Here is a 23534-nt window from a genome sequence, read left to right on the forward strand (position 1 = left end):
GTAGCCGGAGGGCACGCACAGTGTTCAGAACCAAGGCTGCAGTGAAGCGGAATGATTCAACACCGCCAACTGCTGCCAGAAACACCTTGGATTCGTTTGCACTTGATCTTTAATTAATTTTTGGTTGTTGAGTGTTCAGAAACCTTTTACTGTTGGGGTCACAGCCCACAGTTTAAGAAGCACTGGGGAGGAAGCCAAATTATAAGAAAATTAAATGATCTGCCTAAATTCACACATTTCATGGCTAAGCCTGGACCAGAAGCCAAGTTATACCAATTGGCTGACCCAAGTAACATCTTATTCTATGAAGGACAAATAGCTTGTGTTAATCAATCAATCAATCAATGCTTATGAAGGACTTAATATGTACTAGCCACTGTAATGAGCTTTAGCTTACACTCTTAAGTAATGTACACTGGGGACACAACATTTTATATACACACACACACACACAGAGTGTATATACAAGATACACACAAATAGAAACAAAGTAACCTTAGAGAAAAGGGTACTAGCAGCTGGGGGGGGCGGGATGGAGAGGGGGTGGGCAGGAAAGACCTCCCACAAAAGGCAATCCTTGAATTAAATCTAGAAGGAAGTCAGGGATTCTATGAGACAGAGGTGAGGAGGAAGTGAATTCCAGGCGTGAGGGACAGCCAGTGCAAAGACACGGTGGTCAGGTATGAGGAATAGCCAGTGGGCTTGTGTGGCATTACCACAGAGTATGGGGTGGAGGGAAAATTACTTGTAAGAGATCTGAACAACAGAAAGACAAGTTGTGAAAAGCTTTATATGCCAAAGAGGGTTTATATCTGAACCTTGAGGAAATAAAGAGCCAAAGAAATTTATTGAGTAAGGAGATAGCATAGTCAGACTCGTACTTTAGCACACATACAATTATGTACAAAATAAATGCAAAGGATTCTGGGAGAATCAGAAAAGATTTTGGGGTCAATTTGGCTTCTTCTGGACTCTTCAGCAATTCTACTTACTCATTATTTGACAGTTAACTTCTCAGGGACGCATCTTTAGGCAGAAACTTTCAGGTGAACAAAAATGGGGAAAGGTATTATCCTTAACCAACTTTATGATTTATCTGATAGGCTGATGAAAATTTCCATTTCTGTGTCAAGAAGAAGGATATTTTTCTTATTACCCAAACACTAGGTGATGTCATTAAACACTCGCCCGAGGCTTCAGTAATGGTTTATCCCTGAGATGCAGGTGAGGAAGCTAACCATACTCAAAGGATTCCCACATGAATTTTCTGGCATTTGGCTCCTAATCCACACACAAACACTTTCGTGCCTTCATTCCCAAGTCCTCCCCCAGTGATTCTTCAAACTCAAGCCAGCAGGCACAGACTCAGACACACATTACCAAAATGGAAAGAACTCAAGTAAGTACATGCCCAGCAACAGAAAATGTCCCTGTCGTCTGGGGACCAACCTGGCTAAGCTAGAAGGTGATTTTTGGCCACAGCAACTTACAAAGACAATCTTGTAACACGGAGGGGTTATGCTACATCGCAGGGGAGAGAAGAAGTCCTCATGCTGATGAAATCATTCACCTTGGAGTACACAGAGATACTTAGTAGAAAGCACTCGAGCAGCAAGTGAAAATCTTGTGGCCAGATCCACAAGGGCTGAGATCAATGGCCAAATGGTCATTTCCATAATGTCAGTGAAGACAGCCAAATACACCATGCACCCCATACACACAGAGGAATAGCAGAGTATCTTACCTACAAAGTGTTCCTCCTCAGCACCCTCCCAGTTGACAACATAGATATTTTGCTGTATGGGATTTACTAAGACAGTTCTACCCATCCTACCCCCAACCCTTACAGTGGTCTAATAAACATTTATTAGACACTGATTAAGTATCACAGTTACTAAAGGTTTATTTAAAAGGACAGCAAGAAATCTAGTCCCAAATAAGGTTCACCAGTCTACCCAAGGTGTGAGAAAAATAATTTTCACTCAGGTAACTGACAAATGTAATTCCATCACTTGACTGATATAGCAAATCTAAGGTCAACAGGACCCAATCACAGGAAGATGCAAAGGGGATATTAAAACATAATTAGGAAGAAAGTAGAATCTTAGCAATCTGAAAAATTAAGATTAAAAACCAGAATCCTTCTGAAAAGGTTTAAAAACAAACAGAATTAAGGAGCTTTTAGCTCACAGGTCAAAATTCTTTTGTCACATAATGCCTTTATATATTTAATCTACTCCATGGCTACATTTTAAATTGACAAAAACAATCCTCCATAAGCAAAATTTAACATATGCTTGTGTGTATGTGTGCACCCATGCGTGCACGCGCGCACACACACACACACACACACACACATTAGTGACTGAGAATACAAATTCCCATTCAAGCTTCCCAACACTTTCATCATTAATAATATTCAAAAAAGTAAACCTCCACATTCTCCACCAAAACAAACAAACAAAAAAGGAGAATTCTTCTCAATGATTCCAAAAATAAGTTCTGGAAATAATACTTTAAACTGACCCAGTTCCCCAGTATCTCTAGCAACAGCGGCTAATTGTTCTCAACTTTGCAAAAAGTATCTATAAAGAATTCCATCAAAATAAAATTCCATCTCAATATAAGTGTTTTTAAAACAAACACCCAATATTGCATTAGATTAATTTTGATTACAGCTAAGCATTAAGGAAGGATATGGATTTTTCTTTTCCTAACCAAAATTAAAATATCAGATTAAAAAATGTACCAATGGTCCTTGGCCAAAGGTAAGAGATTTAATTTCCCTTCCATTTCCAAGTGTTATCATTCACTTACCAGAGGTATAGGGAAATGTGTGGCATATTGCAGGTGCCGAAGGAGGTCATAATTGGATGGAAATATTAATTCCCTCTGTTTTTCTCTCTTCATCATCTTCTCACTATTAACTGAAATTCTTCTGTCTAAGGAAGAGTTGGCATTCTCACAGGACTCTCCAGGCATAGGAGAAAAAATCTGAGTCATGTAAAACAAATATTGAAGATTGTAAATGAAAAATTAAAACTTCAAATTATAGCCATATATAGCATCTTATTTAAAAGCATGAGATACAACTTCAATAATACCTTTTCTTTAGGAGGTCCCTTGAACATAAAATTCTTAACAGACATGATTTCATTCATCTTGACAAAATCTCTGTCAAGGAGGCAGGAGTCAGAAGTTGTTAATCCCATTTTACAGATGAAGAAATTACCATTAAAAAGCTATTTGTCACGGTAATTAGGTAATTGAGGAATCAGAAGCAAATTAGATATCTGATTCATTGGACACACTGTATAATTTATTTTGGGGGGGTCCAAAGGGAGGATTTCAGAACCTGTAATTTTATTTGTATAGAGAACTACCTTTTATGGAAGCTCTCTCCATCAATGGAGATCAGTAAATCATCTGTAACTGACAGCCTTAGTCTAGGGGCTTTGAGAGGTTAAATGACTTGCCCAGGGTCATACAAGTAGTATGTATCAAAGACAAAGCTTGAACTCAAGTCAATTCTGCCTCTCTAAATACAAATTAAATGCATAAATAATTGTTTTAGGATAGCAGCCATAAAATAAGCCATCTGGTTTATACAAAGAAGTACTAATGGAGATTTATGAGGGAGAAAACATCTGGAACTAAAGTAGCAAGATAGAAAGCCAACAGACCAGAATCAGGAAAAGGTATTATCTAGAAGCTGAGGATGAACTGACAAAGACTAGGTAGGATGTTGTCACACCTACACTGTCTTGATAGCACAAGGAGTGATGATGATGCAGAGATGAAGTGAAGGGTAAATCTGCAGCGATCTCTCATTTGCTGATACGTTCAGAGGCAAGAGAGGCAACATGAAAGACAGGAACTGATACATTAGTGACACTTATCAGAGGCAAAGACAGGAGAATATTTGTAAGACAAGCACAAGAACCACTTTGGGGCATGTAACAAGCAACGAGAAGATGGACACAAGTCAGGGGGAATTGGAGGCAAGAGAATGGAAAAGTGGAACCTACTGGAAATTCTGAACCAAAGTCAGTTTTAAAGTCACTCTTGTCTACGTCATCAAAAATATTAGCGGTTCCTGAGTCAATGCCCATATGTTCCATAATGCTATGTTCCTGATAGCAGTCAGAGAAAGAAAATCACAATGTAAACTGTGTATACTTATTTGCAACCAGAAGCTAAAAAATATGACAGAATTCTTGAAAATGCAAGCTTCAATCTCCCCCACCAACCCCCAAGTCCTGAAAAAAATTCAGAAGAATGGTGATTTTTTTTTTTGCTTGACAAATTTGATGTCTTGCCCCATAGCATTTCTGGACATTGTCACACAGTGGATTGGGGGGAACATTTGAAACTACTCCCTGGGGAAAAAAATGGCCTTAGGTTTGTTACCACTGGCTATTTCTAATCACTTCCTCAACCCTTCTGTTTTTCTCAGTAAAAAGATTTTTTCTTTTTTGGTGAGGCAGCTGGGGTTAAATGACTTGCCCAGGGTCACACAGTTAGTAAATGTCAAGTGTCTGAGGCCGGATTTGAACTCAGGTCCTCCTGACTCCAAGGCTGGAGCTCTACCCACTGCGCCACCTAACTGCCCCCATAGAAAGATTTTTGACAACCAAAAGTTCAAGAGAGCTTAAAAACAGGTCTCAAAAAGAATTAAATCTTTACATGTAAGCATACTAGACAAATTAGGGGAAAGGGGAATCTATAATTTTTTTAAAAATGCCACTTTTACATGCATATCTTATCCTGATAGAAAACCAAATTCTCTTTTTGAATCTCTACATCTTCAATAATTTTATTCTTTTAAAATACATCCACTGTCTGGCCAACCTTGTTTCTGGAGGATTAATGATGAAACACTCGTACCTCCCCTTAATAGAGAGTGGTAGCTATGGGTGTGGAATGTTACATGCCTTTAGATGTGTTTTTTTTGGTTGTTGTTTTTCTTTGTTGCAAGGGTGGGTTTGACAAGCAGGATGGGAGGAAGGCGATGAGTATTGAGAAATGAAAGTGGCATATATATATTTTAAAGCATCAGTAAAACATTTTTTAAAATAAATAGAAATGTAATAAAATACACAAACTTTTCCTAAAGGTAAAAATCATATGTCTGACATGTATAACAAAATTGGCAGGAGGTATAATTTGTAGGGACTTATCACTAAAATCTCTCCATCACTTATCATTTAGCATATCCCTACCCTACTCTTTTTTTCTTTGTCAACTGCAGAACATAAGAACTAGAAAAAAGTGTCCATAAAACCAGAATTAGTTTAGGAGAAGACTTCTCCTTTCTTAAAAACCGGATGCCTTTTGTTTTCATTATCACATGCATTTCCGAACAACTTCCTGCCCATCCCCATTCATCAAGTGATCCTTTGTAACAAAGATTAAAAAAGATGAAAAAAACAAAAAAGGGGAAATTCAGCAAAACCAATCACACTATGTTTGGCATTATATCAACCATATTCCACACCCATAGTGCCCCACTTCTGCCATGAAATGAGAAAGGTACATTTTTGTAATCTCTCTCCTAGTCTAAGCTTGGTCTTCAAAATTACCCAAGGTTCCATTTCATTTTATTGTTCTTACTATTTTTAAGGTTACAGCCTTTTACAGAAAGTCCACATCAGAGAAAATGTCTGGTTACTTTTTTACCAGAGCCTGAATGGGACATTTATCTACCAGGAGTGGGCAGCCTATGGCCTCAAGGCCACATGTGGTCCTCTAGGTCCTCAAGTGCAGCCCTTTGACTGAATCCAAACTTCACAGAACAAATCCCCTTAATAAAAGGATTCATTCTGTAAAACTTGGACTCAGTCAAAAGGCCACACTCAGGGATCTAGAAGGCCGCATGTGGCCTCCAGGCAAGCAGGTTCCGCACCCCTGAAGACATCATAATGGCTTCCCTATCCCAATGTTGTTGCCTATAAGCAGCTTTGAGCTTTCATAAATACTCATAACTTATCACAAGAATAGGCCTGCATACCACGAAAGGAAGAATTTCCTGGCAAAGAAAGACCAAATTTTAATTAAAGAGGGGAAAACTACTGGATCTCATATATATTTTGAAAAATTAGAAAATGAGTGCTGATACAACAGGGAAGAGAGAGAGAAAAGGAAGTTACAAGATGACAATATACTTGCGATTTTTTAGGGCTCAAGCTGAATTCATGGAAAGCAAAATAATGCTGATTTTTGAAAAACCAATAATTTTTAAATAGTCTATAAGCGTTTCTATGATTTCTAGTATATACTGTTTCATTCAAACACTGGATTTCTGCTTCTAGTATTATTTAAGTTAAAAGACAATGGCAAGAGAATTGGTCTTAAAATACACTGGGGTCTCAGCCTTCCCACCCCACCCCTTGTCCCCCGTGGTGGAACTGGAGCTTGACCAAGTAGGTTAAAGGCACATTTAGTTCCTTACCTCTAATTTCACATCGTTGTCTTTTGAATAATGTTCATCCAGATTTTCCCCAGGTGGTGACCGTGGTCGAGTTGTGGCACTTAGGGACAAGTCCCCTCGAGATATCAATGTGCACATGTACGCGTCATGGGAGAACACATCATGCCGGATAAACTCACAAAATAGCAGCACCAGATTCACGAATTCTATCTTTTCATATTCACTATTTGGGTCAGCTATCGAGAAACAAAGTAAAAACTTTTCAGTAATTTTCTTGTACCCTGAATGGGTGACTAGCATCCTGCTGTATGACCACCAATCACTAGTGTTGGGTCATCCAGGAAATCTTGTATTTCATCATTGAAGGACGGGGGAAAATGTACTTGGTGTCTAGTATTTAACTTCATGATTGAGCAGAACATCGATTACACTTGGAGTTCGGAGATCTGCCTTGGAACCCTAGCACCTACACTAGTTTTATACTCTGAGTCTCAAACACAAATCCAACAGCTGTGAACCCATATTAACCAAAGCGAGGGCAGTAGGACTACCATCTGAGACTCAGCATGATACAGTAGCCAGAGTACTAGTCTTGGGGCCAGAAGATCTGAAATCAAATCCTGGCTGTAATACTTACTGCCTTAGTGACCCAGACAAGTCATTTCAGCTCTGTGCCTCAGTTTCCTCATTATAAAACAGACATAAACAACATTTGCACTACCAACATCACATGAATGCTGAGATGAAAGCAATTTGTAAAACATCAGAGTACTATATAAGTATTATACAATACACAGAGTTATTATGATTACTGATGTCAGTATGGCGAAAATGGGTAGATGGCTGGTGTTGAATCCAGGAAGACTTTGGTTCAAGTCCTACTCATGGAACATACTAGTTGTGTGACCATGGAGAAGTAACTTAAACTCTCAGTGAGCCAAACTGTTAAGGTTATATGAGTCACCAATCTAGACCAGTGGAGGGATGTGCCATACCGGGAGATCCCCACTAAGATAAAATCCAAACTCCAGACTATGCTCCACCCCTAAAAAGTCATCATTACCACTATCTGCCAAAGACTTCAACCAGAATCTAATTATCATTGCTAAAATTGATACTGACAATAAATGACATGGTATTTAATATTTAAAGATGATTATGATCCCTGAACAATGAGCTTATGAATAAACTCTGACAGGTAAAAATCACTGCCACACAGGTGCCTCCCACTAGAAATGTTTCCCCTTGTCTATAGGTCCCTCCTGCCACCCCAGAACAGCTGGCTAAGGTAGGCTGCAGCAAAAAACCCCATTTCAAGTGATATATGAACAGACAGAGCGGTAATGAGTGGGGGAAGGGGGAGGTCCATGAGGAGAATAAAAAGAGAGTTGAACTGTTTATCATGAAAAACCAATTACAGCAACAAAAAAACCAAAGCAGACTCATAGAAAGAATGTCTGTCTGTTGGTTATTCACATCTATTCTTCTCACACCAATACTGGAACCACACTTTTGTCTTTTTTCGTACCTTTGAGAATAGGGCAATAAAGGTGAGGCCCAGCTGTTGGGGCCAGTTACACCCCATAAACAAGACTGGTTACTAGCTCAGGGAGTCAGACTGGACCTTGGGGGAAAGAACTGAACTTGGGAGTTGGCAGTCCTAGGTTGGACTTACTTGACTTGTGACTTTGCATAAGTCACTTCACTCTCGGGCTCAGTTTCTTAATTCCTGTGAAATAGGAATAATGCTACATGAATTACCTATCTTGTAGGAAAATAGCTTTGTAAACCTTAAGGTGCCAGGTAAAAGCAAACTATAAATACACAGGATCTCTCTTAGGGTAGTTTCAAGCTACTAAAATTCAATGGCGTTTCTCTCACCCCACAGTGATAAGGACCAGCCTCCCATTCCACTGGAAATGGAACTGAAAAGCAACAATATCCAGGGGCTTCCTGCACTGGACCATTAAAATAATGGCTCGAATCCAGTTCCTTTCACCATTAACCATGGGCTGGCTCCAACAGAGAGATGGACTGACAACACCAGTATTCAGGAGGCAAAGTCGCCACAGTTCTTAATTCCTGCAGAGAGGTTCAAAATGGCAGGAAACAAATAGAAGTCCTATAGCTGATGTCTCTGGAGGGGCGGGAGGGTGTGTCTCAGCCATCTCAAAGAGTGCACCCTGAAGTCACTAGGTATGGGGCTTGAATAATCACAGGGGTGTGGAGCCCTAAGAAACAGCTTCCCATTAAAAATAAATGTTTAAAACAGTTTTTACATGTATCTGGAGAAAAATAAAATACTAAATAAAAGATATTCCTAATTAAAAAAAGAAAGAACGTTTCCTGAAGTGAGAGAAGCCCTGGATTCTTCAATACCAGGAATAACAGTGGAAAGAATACTAAAGATGGAGCCCAAAGACCAAGGTTCAGTCCTGGCCCCACCCTTTGTCAGGTATAAGATCTGGGTTCAAATCCAGCCTCTGCTCCTTACTATTCTTGAGACAAAGAACAAGGCATTTGGCCCTCTAGCTTCCTCATCTACACGGCACAGGGTCATATTAGCATAGACTTGAAGCTCAAAAGCATCTTAGAATGTGGATGGCATCATTGCTTTAAGGCTAAAAGGGACCTGGGGCGGGAGGAGCATCTAGCTCCCTCAGTTACAGATAAGGAAACTGAGGCCCAAGGAAATGAAATGATGTGTCCAACATCACATAAGTCATAATTAGTAGAGCCGAGACTCAAACCCAGATTCTCTGACTCAAGTGTCTTTCCATTATACTGTGCTATTATTATACTCTTTTACCACCCTCCTTCCACAAGGTGCTTGTAGGACTCAAATGAGATAGCGCTTGATAAACCAGAAAGCATTCTATTTGATTTACTCATTGTTTTTGCCCAAAATAATAAGGAACAACAGGAGAGGTGTATACCCTTTGCATTCCCGTGAATATTCTCATTCTCTCCCATATCCTAACTCAACATTTCTCTTTTTTCCTGCTTTGCAGCCCTCTCTAACCACATTCTTTTGAACTGCATCTCACCCACCAAAGAACCCCAAGCCAAACCCTCCTGGCCGGGCTCCTGTCCTAGATGTCACCTCAAGCCAGAAGGACCCTTAGCAGTGATCACACTCAAACAGATGTTACGATCTATCCCAGTAGTCTCTCCAGATCTCACCGTTGTTAGTGCTCTCTCCTTCCTGAAATTCTCCTAGAACACTTTATCTAAATACCTTCTTGTGCCCTTCCCTATCTCACGCATACTCTGTATATGTAGTACCCCATCCCAACTTCCCCCCCCAAAAAAAGAAAGTAAGCTGAGGATACAAGCTATTTTCATCCTTCATCCTCAATGCTAGCATAGGACCGAGGTGCCTAATTTTTTTAATGCTGCTTGAACTGAAGTGAATTCTAAGGTCAGGACAGACAATATCGCAACAAGTATGAATCTGCTAAAATAAAAAGATTCCAATCCTGGGTACATTGTGAAGCCCTGTTACTTCCATAGGGGCGTGCATTACCCACTGTAACACCTGTTTCTTTAGAGCTCACTCCCCTCTCCTATCAATTTCTAATTTTCCATTCTTCACATTGTGCCTTTCCTTCCCAGATCTAACATTTAATTAAAATATCTAATATTTTATTCTATTCTATAGTGAATAGAATGCTGGACTTCGGAGTGGGGAAAATTTGAGTCAGAACCGTGCCTCAGACACCCCCTAGCCGGGGAACAATGCCACTCACTCAACCTCTTGTAGAAATTAAATTGATCCTGTATCATTTTTTAATTGATGCTATTTACAATTAATTGATTTTCTCTGTAATTTCCTAAAGCCACAATTTTTTGTCTCTGAACTTAATTTAGAAATTCAGCTGGCCTGTAATGAGTTCAGTTTAGAAATCCAGTTCTCCTACTAATCACTGTTCTAATCTTGCCTCAAGGAAATCTGCTATCCTTGAGGGATGCAGGTGAAAACCAGGGAGTCTGGCCCTCTATCTCTTACTTTGCAAGTAGACTGAAACAGTGAAGACTTCTTAGTCATAAGAATTTATCTACCCCTCTGAGTTAAAGAAAACACGTTATCCCTCATAACTTCAGCTCCTGAAAAATCTTATCACATCTGTTCACTATCTCTGAAGGCCTACAAGTTAACCTGGTATATTTCCACAAAATATACTATCTACTTTTGCCTATCCTTGCCCAATTAAGGAGGGTCTTATCTCCCTCCTAGGAGACAGAGAGTCTGTTAGGCCTGGTCCACCATCAAGCACCTAAGGATGCAAATGGATCCCATAAATCAATCAAACATTCCTCTATGACAGATGGGGTGGTTGCTAGCCCTATATGCATTAACCTACTTTCCTTAAAATAACCAATCATGTTGTCCCCACATCCACAATGTTATCTCCCCTATAACCAATTGTATTGTCTTCTCCACCTACCCAATTCTGTACTCCCCAAAACTATATTAAGGCTGGTGAGTCCTACCTTGATATCTCTGGCCATTGACCCAATTTATTGGTTACTGCTAATCTAATAAATTGATCATGCTCAGACCACTGGAGTGGTTTTCCATTTCCCTTCTCCAGCTCATTTTACAGGTGAGGAAACTGAGACAAACAGGGTTAAGTGCCTTGGCCAGGGTGATATAGCACTGAGGAGTTTGGTCTTTTAATATGTGTAACTTCAAGATGACAATTACTAATAAGAAAAAAAAGAAGAATTCAGCAACTCAATACAGTGTCAAATGCTTTATCCCTAAATTTGAATCAAAGAGGAAATACTTACACAGTGAGGGAGCTTGTGTGTCTAAAAATCTAAGCAGGACATTCTGAAATACGGGCAGGCTAGACCCAGCAAGGGAAGCCGAAGAAAGAGATTCCTTCTCATCTAAGACTTCTGATTCACCACAACGCTAGAGATTGAAAACAGAACGTATTTGCTAGAGTGAGGTAATCACAGCAACTTGGTTCCTTTTCCCCCCAACAATTTCATATCACAAATGAACTAATGAACAGTTAATTATTGGTTTCTCTAAGGGTTATAGACAATAATCTGTTTATAAACTATGGGTATGAATTACAGAGTGGATAATTCAATTGTGACCAATTTTTCAAAGAAATAACTGGACACAAAACTTGGGCAGTACTCACATTGACCAAATTAAGCAATGTAAATGAGCCAGACCCAGAATCACTTGGGCTATGTCTATGCTATCTTCCAACAATCTCTACAATAGTGGGGTCAAACTAAAAAAAAAAAAAATTGGAAAACCCTATATATTGACTTCAAAAACCATAAATTAACATTATGTTGTGTTATATTTTTATTTCTTTTTTCCCCCAGTTACATTTTAATATGATTTGGGATTGAATTTGACATCTTTGCTCTACATTAAAGAAGTGTGAAAAAAAAATCTGGATTGCTTAATAAAAATAAGTATATTATAGAAAGAAAAAATACTTAGATTTAATTATATTCCCTAAATATGATCAGGAATCTGGGAGTAGGGTAGAATTATTCATCTGCATTTGATTTGTGCATGAAGTATCTCATCTGATTTTAGTGAAGAATAATCTATGCTTCCTAAAAGATTAATTTAGGTCTTTTATCACATTTTTGACAATGGGACCCCAGGACTTTTGGTATTGCTGTAATTTAGAAAAAAGTCCTAAGAGAGTCACCTAAGACTATCGTTCAGCTGGTTTGCATTCCCAGTGAGCTGAAATGAGTAGTACCTGCTACCCCTCAAATGAACAAGGTACCAGGTTTAGAAATAACCTAAAGATTCCTGGTCAGTCATTCGGATTTTTCTGGCCTTTGTCTTTTGCCTTTTACTAGACATTCAACTGCTTTTTGTTTACAACCTACGTGGTCTTATTTTCTAAGAAAATGTGGTTGGGGAATTGCCAGAAGAATATTTAAACACACATTAATTCATTTAAAAGTAGAAAGGAGGCTATGAAAAGTCCCCGTGCACATCTAAAAACCCATGGACTTCACCGGTAGCACCATGATAGATGAAAGAAAATAATGTTAAATGAGGTTTGTGTATGTCTGTGTGTATGTGTGTAGATGTATGGACACAAAACCAGCCAAAAAGATTTGCATAAGTTTTTGCCCTTTCACATTTTATCAGACCTACCTTAATGCAAGGAAACTGACTAAGACTCTAGGACTAGGGAAAGAACGATAATAATATTAGACAGGTAATTAGGTAGTGCAGTGGACAGAGTGCTGGGCCTACGGTCAGAAAGACCTGAGTTCAAATCTCACTTCAGAAACATACTAGCTGTGTGATCCTGGGCGAGTCACTTCACCCTATTTGCCTCAGTTTCCTCATCTGTAAAACGAGCTAGGGAAGGAAATGGCAAACCACTTCAGCATCTTTGCTACAAAAACCCCAAATGGGGTCACAAAGAGTCAGACACAACTGAAGTGACTGAACAGTGGTGATAATAATAGCTAACATTTACACACACCAGGAACTCTGCCTTGGGCTTTACAATTTATCTCATTTGATCCCCAGAACAGCGCTGGCAGGCTGCTATTGTTATTCTCATTTTACAAATGGGAACCTGAGGCAGGCAGAGTTTAAGTGACTTGCCCAGGGTGACCAAGCTAGTAAGTATCGGATCTGAACTCACGTCTGCCTGACTCCAAGCCCAGTACTCTATCCCCTGGGTCACCTATCTGCCCCTGAATTTGAAAACAAAGCTACAAGTTCTGTGAAAATTCCATGATCACTAAGTTCCAGCATAATTAGGAATCTGGGAACTAAGCTGTTCTGTGATAACTAAGTACTGTGAAAGCTAAGAATATGGGAATTAAATAATTAATTCTATGATAACTCCACTTCTTGAGTTTTCTCACAGATTCTCAAAGTGATCAACCACCAGCATGTATCTTTCGGCAGAGCCATGTCCTGGCCAAAATGCTGATTTTGTGAAGTACCCAATGGGGCAAAGATCCTTTCTACGTCAAGCCCCTCAAGTTCAGCTCCCCACAGCATGATTACTCTGCAACGATCATTTGTGGTCGACGTTGCGTGGATACCTTGGGAAGGAAAAGATGAGTGCAAATGCTCCCTATATTCCATACTCATCTCTCCATTAGATGTCAAGTATTTCTGAAATTCTGGTTGATGGAACACAGCAAACACAGCCCTATCTTTTGCTTCCAATCTTTATGTGTACATAAAAACTATAAATGTCTCAAAGCAATGCCCTTTGCTGAGGTCCTTTAACACTGTTCTAGAAAGATATTGATGAGAAGACATACATAGCCACATAGAAAATTTATAGAAGGGCCTTTGCGTTGACTCAAGAAATACAAGCATTTTGTGTTTACACATAAGTCAACTATTGCATTTGAAATTGCCTAAGAAAATGGTGACCACAGAGCTTTTTTTAGGATTAAGGGAAGCCTTAGGGAGATCTAGGGTGAGTCTCCATCTCCCCTGTCTCATCTTCATGTAAAAAGCCTAAGTTAGATATATGAAAGAATGTGTTACCCTGATCTTCCCAACACAGTTATCTGGAATTAGAATGATCAAAGCCTAAGTGAAAAAACAAACCAAAAAACCTTACTTCTGCCTCGATTTCGGCCTGCCTCTTCTCCAAAAGTTTGGCTACGGCCATGGCTCGGTGTTTGCCAGACCTTTTACAGCTCACAGCCCACTCACATAGCAAGGTCACCACGGCTTCATCGTTTGGAGCCACCTAGCCAACAGGAAAGAATAATGGCAGCATTTATCATGGGGGAGAAAAACAGAGCAAAGACACAGTACATGCAGTACATCTAAGGTTTTCAAAAATATATTTCTTAGCATAATTAAATATAATAATTAAGACTATATGATACAATAATAATATAGGGATCCCATTTTTAAAGAAAAGAATTATCATAAGTAAATTAACTGCAAGATATCAATAAAACTGTTTAGATTTTTTCCCCTCATAAACCTGCAAGATAGAGCAGAAATAACACCCACTGGTTTAGAGTCAGAACACTAGGTCTGTAGCCTTTCTCTGTCACTTACGCCCTCTAGGATCTAAAAATCTGTTGGAATTGTATTTGAATCGTTATCGAATTTTACAATTAACTACATAATAGATCCATAAGAACATAGTTCTAGAGAGCCAGAACAGATCTCAAAGGCCATCTAGTGCAACCCTTTCATTTTATAGATGAGGGGACAACTAGGTGGCACAGTGGATAGAGAACTGGCCCTTGAGTTCAAATCCAGCCTCAGACTTACTAGCTATGTGACCCTGGGCAAATCACTTAACCCGGATTGCCTCCCCAAAAATCTTTTTTTTGTAGATGAGAAAACTAAGCTCACAGAAGTTAAGTGATTTATCTAAGAGCACACAGATAATAAGCAGCAGAGGTGAGACTGAACCCAGAACCACACTCTTTCTACAATAACACAACGCCAAAGAATAAGTCCTTCTTGGTTCTACTACTCTTTGGTTCTACCAGATGCACCAAATTTTGGTTGTTTTCACTGGACTATGCTTATTCTACTTGAGTTAATCCATCAGGCAATCAAGAAACACAAAAAGGAAAAAAAACAACCACCACCTTGTTTTACCAAGCAATTACTACGGTAAAACCGTGAACTAGCTCATAATGAGTGAATCCAGCCTTCTACCATCCTTGCAGTACCCAGGATGGGAGGAATAAAAAGGAAAACACTTTTAGCTTCTGAGAAAGAATCCATGGGCAGGACACTGTAGAGAGCCAAAGGCAAGAAGGCTTAAGCCCAATACTGGTCAAATGACTGGTCAAATCACCATCACAAGGAAAAGGATTCTCTGACTGCAAGCTGCAAGGAACAACAGAATGATGTAATTCACAATTACATAATGCTGTAAGATTTACAAAGCATTTTACCTGTGTGGCCTCATTGGATCCCCACAACAACCCCGTGAAAAATTGGTGCTCATTTTACAGATAAGGAAACTGAGAGGGGCAGCTAGGTGCCACAGTGGATAGAGCTCTAGCCTTGGAATCAGGAGGACCTGAGTTCAAATCTGGCCTCAGACACTACAACATTTACTAGCTGTGTGACCCTGGGCAAGTCACTTAACCCCAATTGCCTCACACCCCCACCCAAAAAAAAAAGGAAACTGGGGCTGAGAGAAGTTTGTGACAGACTCAGGTTCACACAGAACTCAGCTTTTCCTGTATTTCCAGTACTCTATCCAATACACCGCCCTTGCTGCCTGTAGGGTCATAGCAATCAAGCTGGACCTTGATTGTGCCAGGCTATAAATGCCACAATAAAAGGCTGAATGAAGGAGGGTGCTTTTTATCCAAGAGGAATTAGCCTAAAGATTTATAAGCGGAAGAGTTAACAGTCAGACCTCTGCCTTAGGAAGATAATTTTCACCACTTTGGAGGACAGATTGGAAAGAAGCAAGACTGGTAAGGAGGTTCGTGCCCAGGGTAATGTAAATGAGCCTCATAACCAAAGAGGGGCCGTGTGAATTCCAGGAGACAAATTTAATATTTAAATTCAAAATTTAACAGTAATTTCAATAATTTAAAAAATTTTACGAAATAAGAAAACAGCAGTGGCAGCAAGAGTCTGAAGGGACTGAAGAAAAGTCAGTGCAACAATGAACGGTGGGTGCTCTGATAGGGCAGGAAAAGGAAGTTGGTGGTCAAAGAGATAAAAAGATAAAATGGCTAAGCATTCTAAGAGTAGAGAGAAGGAGAATACAAATAATAGCTGTTTTGATCCTAGAAAAGTCTACCTATCATTAGTTATTTTCCATAATGTTGTATTTTCACAGAAGCAATGCCCTAAGAGGTAGTCAGCTTTCACAGGAATGATATGTGTAAATGGGCCATCAGCTAAGAGTAGAATTGTGCAACGTGGCAGCAAAGACAGTCAATGAGCACTTATTAAGTGCTCCCCATATGCAAAGCTGTTGTTGGTTGACTGGTCGTTCAGTAATGAATGCCTCTTTGTGATTCTGCGGACCATACTGCCCACGGGGTTTGCTTGGCAAAGATACTGGAATGGTTCGCCATTTCCTTCTCCAGTGCATTAAAGCAAACAGAGCTTAAGTGACTTGCCCAGGGTCACACAGCTGGTGAGTGTCTGAGGGGAGATTTGGACTTCGGTCTCCTGACTCCAGGCCCAGGGCCCTATCCACTGGGCCATCTAGCTGCCTCATGTGCAAAGTCAGGTTAGCCCATAGTAAACAATGGAGTGGGGTGGGGGAGGAGGAGCCAATTTTTATCTTCACAAGTACAGAAAGATAGCTGGGCTATCTTTGACAACATATACCTATGAAACAAGCATACATGCATAACTACCACATAGTCCCCAACTAAGCTTCTGCTATTTTCCTATCTTCTTACAACAAAACAATGGATACTCCATGGAAATCTGGCCACATTTACTGCTAGTTAAAGCAATAAGTAATGTAATTTTTCCCTCTACCTATTAAATACAGTATTTCACATTAAGAATAGAATCAATTTGGTAGAACATTCATTGGTCCAAGAACCATTTAAACTTCTTAGCCTGTAACAGAATGTCAACCATTTAGTCAAAGTTTCAGAAGGACACATATATGAACAAAATCTTTCTTATAAAACTTCACTGGTTTCAAACACAGTAGATGAGTGTTCAATAAAATGAAAGACTCCGGTTACTAGGAGGACTCACTATTTTACAAAAGCTGCTAGGAAAACTGGACAGCAGTCTCGTAGGGATGAGGTTTAGACTAACACCTGGCAGCATATAATAAAGATAAGCTCCAAATGTTTATATGAGTCAAAAGATATAAAAGGGCACATCACAAATTAGAAGAACAAGGATGAAACTACATTTCAGACATATGGATGGGGAAGAGTTCATGACCAAAGCAACAGACAGGATCACACAAGATAAAAGGGATAATCTCTGGTTACACAAAATTAAAAGGTTTTGCACCAATAGTTAAAATTTCAAAATTAAACAGGTTTCTTAGATAAAGGTCTCACACTGTTGAGTCATTTCAGTCATGTCCTACTCTTCATTACCCCATTTGGGGTTTTCTTAGCAAAGATACTGGAGTGGTCTGCCATTTCCTTCTCTAGTTCCTTTTACAGATGAGGAAACTGAGGCAAATGGGGTGAAGTGACTCGCCTAGGGTTACACAGATAGTAAGTTATCTGAAGCCAGATATGAACTCAGGAAGATGAGTCTTCTTGACTCCAAGCCCAGTATTCTATCCACTATTCCACCAATCCAAGATATAAAGGAATTGTTTCAAACTTATAAGACTAGGAGATAATCCCTAATAAATAAGTGGTCAAGGATATGATCAAGCGGTTCTCAAAGGAGAAATATAAACTATTAAAACTCATCTGAAAAATGTTCTAAGTCACTAATAATAAGAAAAACACAAATTAAAGGAACTCTGAGGTTGCATCTCACACCAACCAGACTGGCAAAGATGACGGACCAAAGAGGAAAATGACAAGTGGGGGAGGGGCTTTGGATAATAATCAAGTGTTCTCTTTGTAGAGTTAGGAATTGGTCCAGCCATTCTAGAAAGTGATTTAGATCTGTGGCCCCAAGTTACTAAACCATGTCTATTTGAACCATTTCTACCACTACTATGCCCAGGCGCCAAAGAGACTAAAGGAAAAAGAAAAGGAATGATCACATACAAAAACATTTGTAGCAGCTTTTTTCATAGTAGTCCAAATATAGAATTAAGGGGTGCTCTCCCATTGGGGAACGGCCACATTGTCATATGAAATGATAAGCCAGGCTATAAGAGGAAACATGCCCCTCATCAGCTGCCAGCGAAGGGATGAACTTCTAATGGAGAGAAAAACACATCGTTTTGGTCATGGCTAACGGGAGATTTGTTTTGTAAGACCATTCGGGTATATGGTAAGGACTGAACTTTTCTTTGTTGTTCTAGAATGGAGAAAGCCAGTGGGAGGAACAGATTACCAATCTATGTGAAAATAAATAAATTCATCTTAAATAACTTCTTGAAAAAAGAAAACTTTACTGGTTCCAAAACCAACGTTGAACTATTTTATTCAGTAGGCTAATTTAATGACTAGCCAAGTACCGCTTAATAGGTACATTCAATAAGATCACTAACTGACAGAAATGCTACAGAAACTCTAAGTGAGCTAATGATTATACAACAGAAAATCTGTGTCCTAATATACTAAAACTAATTTTAATTTCAGATATATAGTTGGTCAATTTTATTGACCTAAATTAAGGGTAAATGTAGCTTGATGTGACAGACTTGGAGTCAGAAAGACCTGGGTTCAAACCTTGCCTACGATAATTATAAGCTGTGTGATACTGATGAAATTGCTTGATTCCTCTGAGCCTATGTTTTCTCATTTATAAAATGAGGATAATACCTGCATTACCTACCACCCAGAGCTGTTGCAAGGCTCATTGAGATAATACATGTCAAATACTTTGCAAATGATAACTTGCTATATAAATGTCAGTTATTATTTAAGCTGGAAGAGGTAAATCACAAAGCCTGCTACATTGTGTGATACAGCAGTGCTGTAATATGAATCTTATCATAGCCTCCCTGGCATGGACATTCATTTTCAAGCAGCTAACCCTAATCACAGACATATGCTTCTGAAAAGAAGTAGAATGGCATGTTCCCTAACGGTTCAATTGATAACAATCTTATTCCTTTGGCTATCTTGTCATTCAGAGCAACTTCAAGTTAACTTATCAAAAAACCATCTTTCCAGCTAAATTAAAATGTTCTTTCTTCTGCCAAGTTCCATTCTCAAGATAGCAAGTCACTTCAAGGCCACAATACTCCATTTGATTAGGAAATACTTTCTTTGATGGTCCAGCCAAAAAAGGCATTAAAAGAACCTCCTGATTTATACTGTAGCTTGAAAGATTTCCTATAATGACAAAGCCTTCCCATTTTCCTTTTTTTTTGAAGATTCATTTCCTTAGCAAAGGGGAAAAAATACCGAATTTGACAGACTCTCTTCATAATTCCACAAAAAATGCAGCCTACAATATCTAAAAATTAAATCAAGACTTTAAAAAAATCTCAAGTCAAGATACCAATCTTAAAATTGAAACAAAGTAACTTAGGGAAAAAATATTACCAGCAAATTAAAATCTATTAAAGGTTTATAGAATTCTGGTCTCTGAAAATGACAAAGAAGTGATTTCTGTAAGTGATCCAGGGCAGGGCCATGGGCTCCAAAGTCTCTTTAAATAAAGAGCAGAGTTTTTCTCCTCATCTTAACTCTGCATCTTGTCCCAGGCCCAGTCCCTATAGGCCCCTCTCCAGACTCTTTTCAGCTTCCTTCTGTGTGTTATTTTTCCTCATTAGATTGTAAGCTCCTTGAGTAATAGGCCTGACATTGGTTTTATTTGTATTTTTTTGCCCAGTGCTTAGAAAAATGCCTGCACATAGTAGGTGCTTAATAAGTATTAACTATCTATTAGGTAGTTTAGAAAACATTACTTTTCAGACTAAGCAGACAAAAAAATATTTTAATTGTATTTGGTAAAACAAAGAGTAGCTTTATACAAAGGTTCCTTGGCAAATATTACCTAATAAGTAGAAAGACATTGTCCCCCCAATGCCTTTTTTAAACTAGATATGAGATTTCTTTTCCAATGGGAACTCCTGGAGAGATAACTCCTTCAAGTACATCAGCCTTGGCTCTGAAACTTTTAGGATATTACCTGGGGTACTGCTCAAAAGTCAAGTTCATCCACTACACCTCTCATTTCACAAATTACAATATTAATATGTAAAAGCATCCCATCTACAACTTCAGATGACTTTAGAGAGTTGCCTGATATCTGAAGAGCTGATTCCACAATTGCTCCACTTTCATTTGCTAACCATAAGTCATAAGTCCGTAGCCTCAACTTAGAATGATTATCGTCCTCTGAAATAGCGAACACAGAAAAGTAAACATTTTTTCTCCTGTGATGAGCCTAATAAACAAATCCCCATTAGCTGGACTCTGCTTATTCTCATACCAAACATGCACAAAATCAATTTTTTAAAACTTCATTAGTTGAATTATTTTGCTCAGAAAGCTGATTTAATGACTGGCCAAGTCTCAGTTTCATAACTAAGCCACCCTACTGCAAAGCCTCATTGACATCTAAAAGGTCATTCCTTCAGAAAGAATCAAAATGGTAGACTCATAATGTTAACCTTTTTCATGTATACAAGAAAAGTATCTATGCTCTTATTAACAGAAACATTCTCTCTCCTAAAAGCTACAGATGGTTTCTGAGGATTTACACTAAATTCACTATAGTTCATAAGGATCCATTAAAGAGAATACTAAACTGAAAATCCAGCTATCTTTCTGACACAGACTAATTGTTATAAACATAATGACTTTTTACAGTAAAAATGACTTGTGAATGCCAGTAGATGGTGAAACCTGAGATTTTATTCAACTGATTCTTGAGGGGAGGGATTTTCTTTCCATCTCAATTCTAGAAATTTCTAAAAAAAGCAAACAGGAGCCTCTAGGTCATGACATATAAAGACTGGTTAAAGAAACTGGAGATCTTTGCCTAGAAAACAGAAAAATGGGGGAGAAGGAGATGGAGGGAGGATGTGATGGCTATCTTCAAATATCTGAAGGCCTGTCACATGGAAAAAGGGACCAGACTTTTTTGCTTCACCACAGAGAGATAAACCTAGGATCAATGAGTGAAAGTCCCAGAGAGACAGAGGTAGGATTAATGTAAGGAAAAACCCCACAAAAAAGTGGAATGGGCCGACTTGGAAGGTACTGGGTTTCCCATCGTTGAAGGTCTTTAAGCACAGGCTATATGACCACAGTTGGGTATTTTGTAAAGCAAAATCCAACTGAGGTATGGGTTGGATTTGATGGTTCTAGTATTCCAGGTCTGAGATTCTGTGACTGAGCAACATTACAGCTCTTCAATTTAAAATAAGCAAAAGGTCACTAATTTCCAGGCTAGAAACAATAATTATATATTTTTCTTAACTAACTTAAAAAAAAATTCTCTCTGTTTAGATAAACAGCCCAAATTAAGACCTGAAAAAGAGCACCAGCTGGCTAGTTTGGTGAAAGTCCCAAGTTCTTTATGAAACTCTTCTTTAAAAAACAGCTGTCACATTCTGCATATGAATGCATCTGTATTCAGGGGGGTCCAAATTAAAGTTCTGTTAGTCATGAAGTCTCTGCAATCACTGTTTATATACAATGAATGAACAATCAATCAACAAGTTTGCATCGAGCATTTACTGCATGCCCAAGACTGTATCATTTATAGACTCATCTCAATAGTTAGAGGTAGCCTAGAGAGGCTGAGGCTTGGAAGCCCTCATCAGTGGCTCCTGGGGCAACTGCTATAGCCAGGCCTAAGAGCACAACCATAGATCAATACTCCCAGTGTCACACGACCATAGTGACCCCTCTGCCACAACCTACCTTATCCATGTCTTAGAAATGGGTTCCCCCCTTCATTCTTTCCCTCCCTTCCCATGATTTTTTTCATCACCATTGAAATTCTCCTACCCCATCCAGCTGGATTTTCTCTAGGCACAACAAGTCTAACAATGGCCCCACAGGTCAGAGTTTTGTGAGCTTCTTGGGAATGGGGATGGTGTTTTGCCTTTCTTTGTATTCCCAAGGTTTAGAACAGTGCCTGGCACCTAGTGGGGGCTTAATAACTGCCTGCTGACTGACTGAACATGAAAAGCACCAGGTGGAATATTTTCTTCCCTCTTCAAGGTTGAAGTCAATTTCAGAAAGAAATAATCTTCCTACAATACTTATGCCATCTTTTTTGCTCCTTATTCCTAACACATGAACGTAATCAACTGCAGTGACCAATGGAGAAAACTGAAAAGTCATAAAAGCTACTTTTAGAAGATCATGGAGAAAAAAACATCACCCTCTTCCTCAGCAGGGAGGTGAGGGTCAGAAGAGAACTTGGGCTTTGGGTTAGGTGGGTGGAGATGATACTTTCTCCACCAGAAGAGACCTCACACTGAGTACTGTGACTGCACATTTACATTATTCTTTGGAATTAATTGGAAAGCAGTCTAGAAAAGGTTTAAACCAGCACCATAAATATAAATCCTAAGTGGATTTTTAAAATAGCAATATAAAAAGTCATACTATTTAAAAAAAAATCACCTGGGCCTCAATTTCCCCATCTGTAAAATGAAGAAGCTTAGACTGTATGACTTCTAAAAGTCCCTTCCAGCTTTAAATCTACAATTTTACAGTCATGTGATTCTAATGTATAATGTACCTCAAAATACAGAGGGAGAGAGGGAGATTACATTTGTCAGATCAAATATTTTGAGATTATGCATTTTAATTTACAATTAAAGACATTTTACAACTCTAGAGTTTCACTCTGCACAGTATGTCCAGATATCACAGGACAGACCTCAAGGCATATATGCCTGTCCTGTTCACCGTTCCTCTTCATTCTCGCCAACCACAAAATCCTGGGCCAACTCATTATGTAGAACCTCTGATCCTCACTTAACCCTTAGTTCTTCCATTCTAGCCTAGCTTTCTTTCTGGATAAATCACAAATCTGGCGAGCAGAGAGTCCCAAATCTCCAAGGCTCCAAAATATTTACAACTCTCTTACATCATCATAGCTTACCAACACCCATGCCAAAGCACTAAAGAATAATATGATGGAAATTACTTTATGTTTACCCACTCAAAACTCAATCAGTGTCAAACCCAAGTGTTGAAAATATTTACGCTCCAAGAAGTAAAGCACACAAAATTGATTTGCAATTTAACTTAGGTGATTCTAGCTTCAAATGTCAATTCTACATAAGATAAATGAAGGCATCAATATTAATCAATTTAAAATACTGCAAACGCTCAAAATTCTCGATAAAATGGGAATGGGCAGCAAATCTGAATTATTGGAAAGTATGAACTATGGAATATTTTTGGAAGACACACTATTAAAATTTTCAAGAACAGCCAGTTCACAGTTTACAAGCCAGATTCCCAGCTTATTTGGAAGTTGGTCATTTGCAGCTTGGAACATGATACACATTTTCCCACCATATTGTGGTGGTTAAGTTCCCAG

General features: G+C 38.9%; 1 protein-coding gene across 10 annotated transcripts in view; it reads right to left on the minus strand.

The window, feature by feature from the left end:
- The window catches only part of MED12L (mediator complex subunit 12L), a 424290-nt gene that overhangs the window by 279332 nt on the left and 121424 nt on the right, over positions 1 to 23534 (minus strand). For 7 of the 10 annotated variants that reach the window (XM_020980859.2, XM_020980854.2, XM_020980853.2 and 4 more), the window contains 5 exons: positions 14026 to 14157; positions 11225 to 11351; positions 6452 to 6666; positions 4029 to 4133; positions 2818 to 2994 (listed from right to left, as the gene is read on the minus strand). In XM_020980859.2, coding sequence (XP_020836518.1) covers positions 2818 to 2994; positions 4029 to 4133; positions 6452 to 6666; positions 11225 to 11351; positions 14026 to 14157 — 756 coding nt within the window. The remainder of the gene's footprint in view (positions 1 to 2817; positions 2995 to 4028; positions 4134 to 6451; positions 6667 to 11224; positions 11352 to 14025; positions 14158 to 23534) is intronic. The other 3 variants (XM_020980863.2, XM_020980861.2, XM_020980860.2) reach the window with 1 other exon arrangement.

Source organism: Phascolarctos cinereus, unplaced genomic scaffold (assembly GCF_003287225.1).
Source record: "Phascolarctos cinereus isolate Bilbo 61053 unplaced genomic scaffold, phaCin_HiC Scaffold_7;HRSCAF=346, whole genome shotgun sequence".
NCBI lineage: Eukaryota > Metazoa > Chordata > Mammalia > Diprotodontia > Phascolarctidae > Phascolarctos > Phascolarctos cinereus.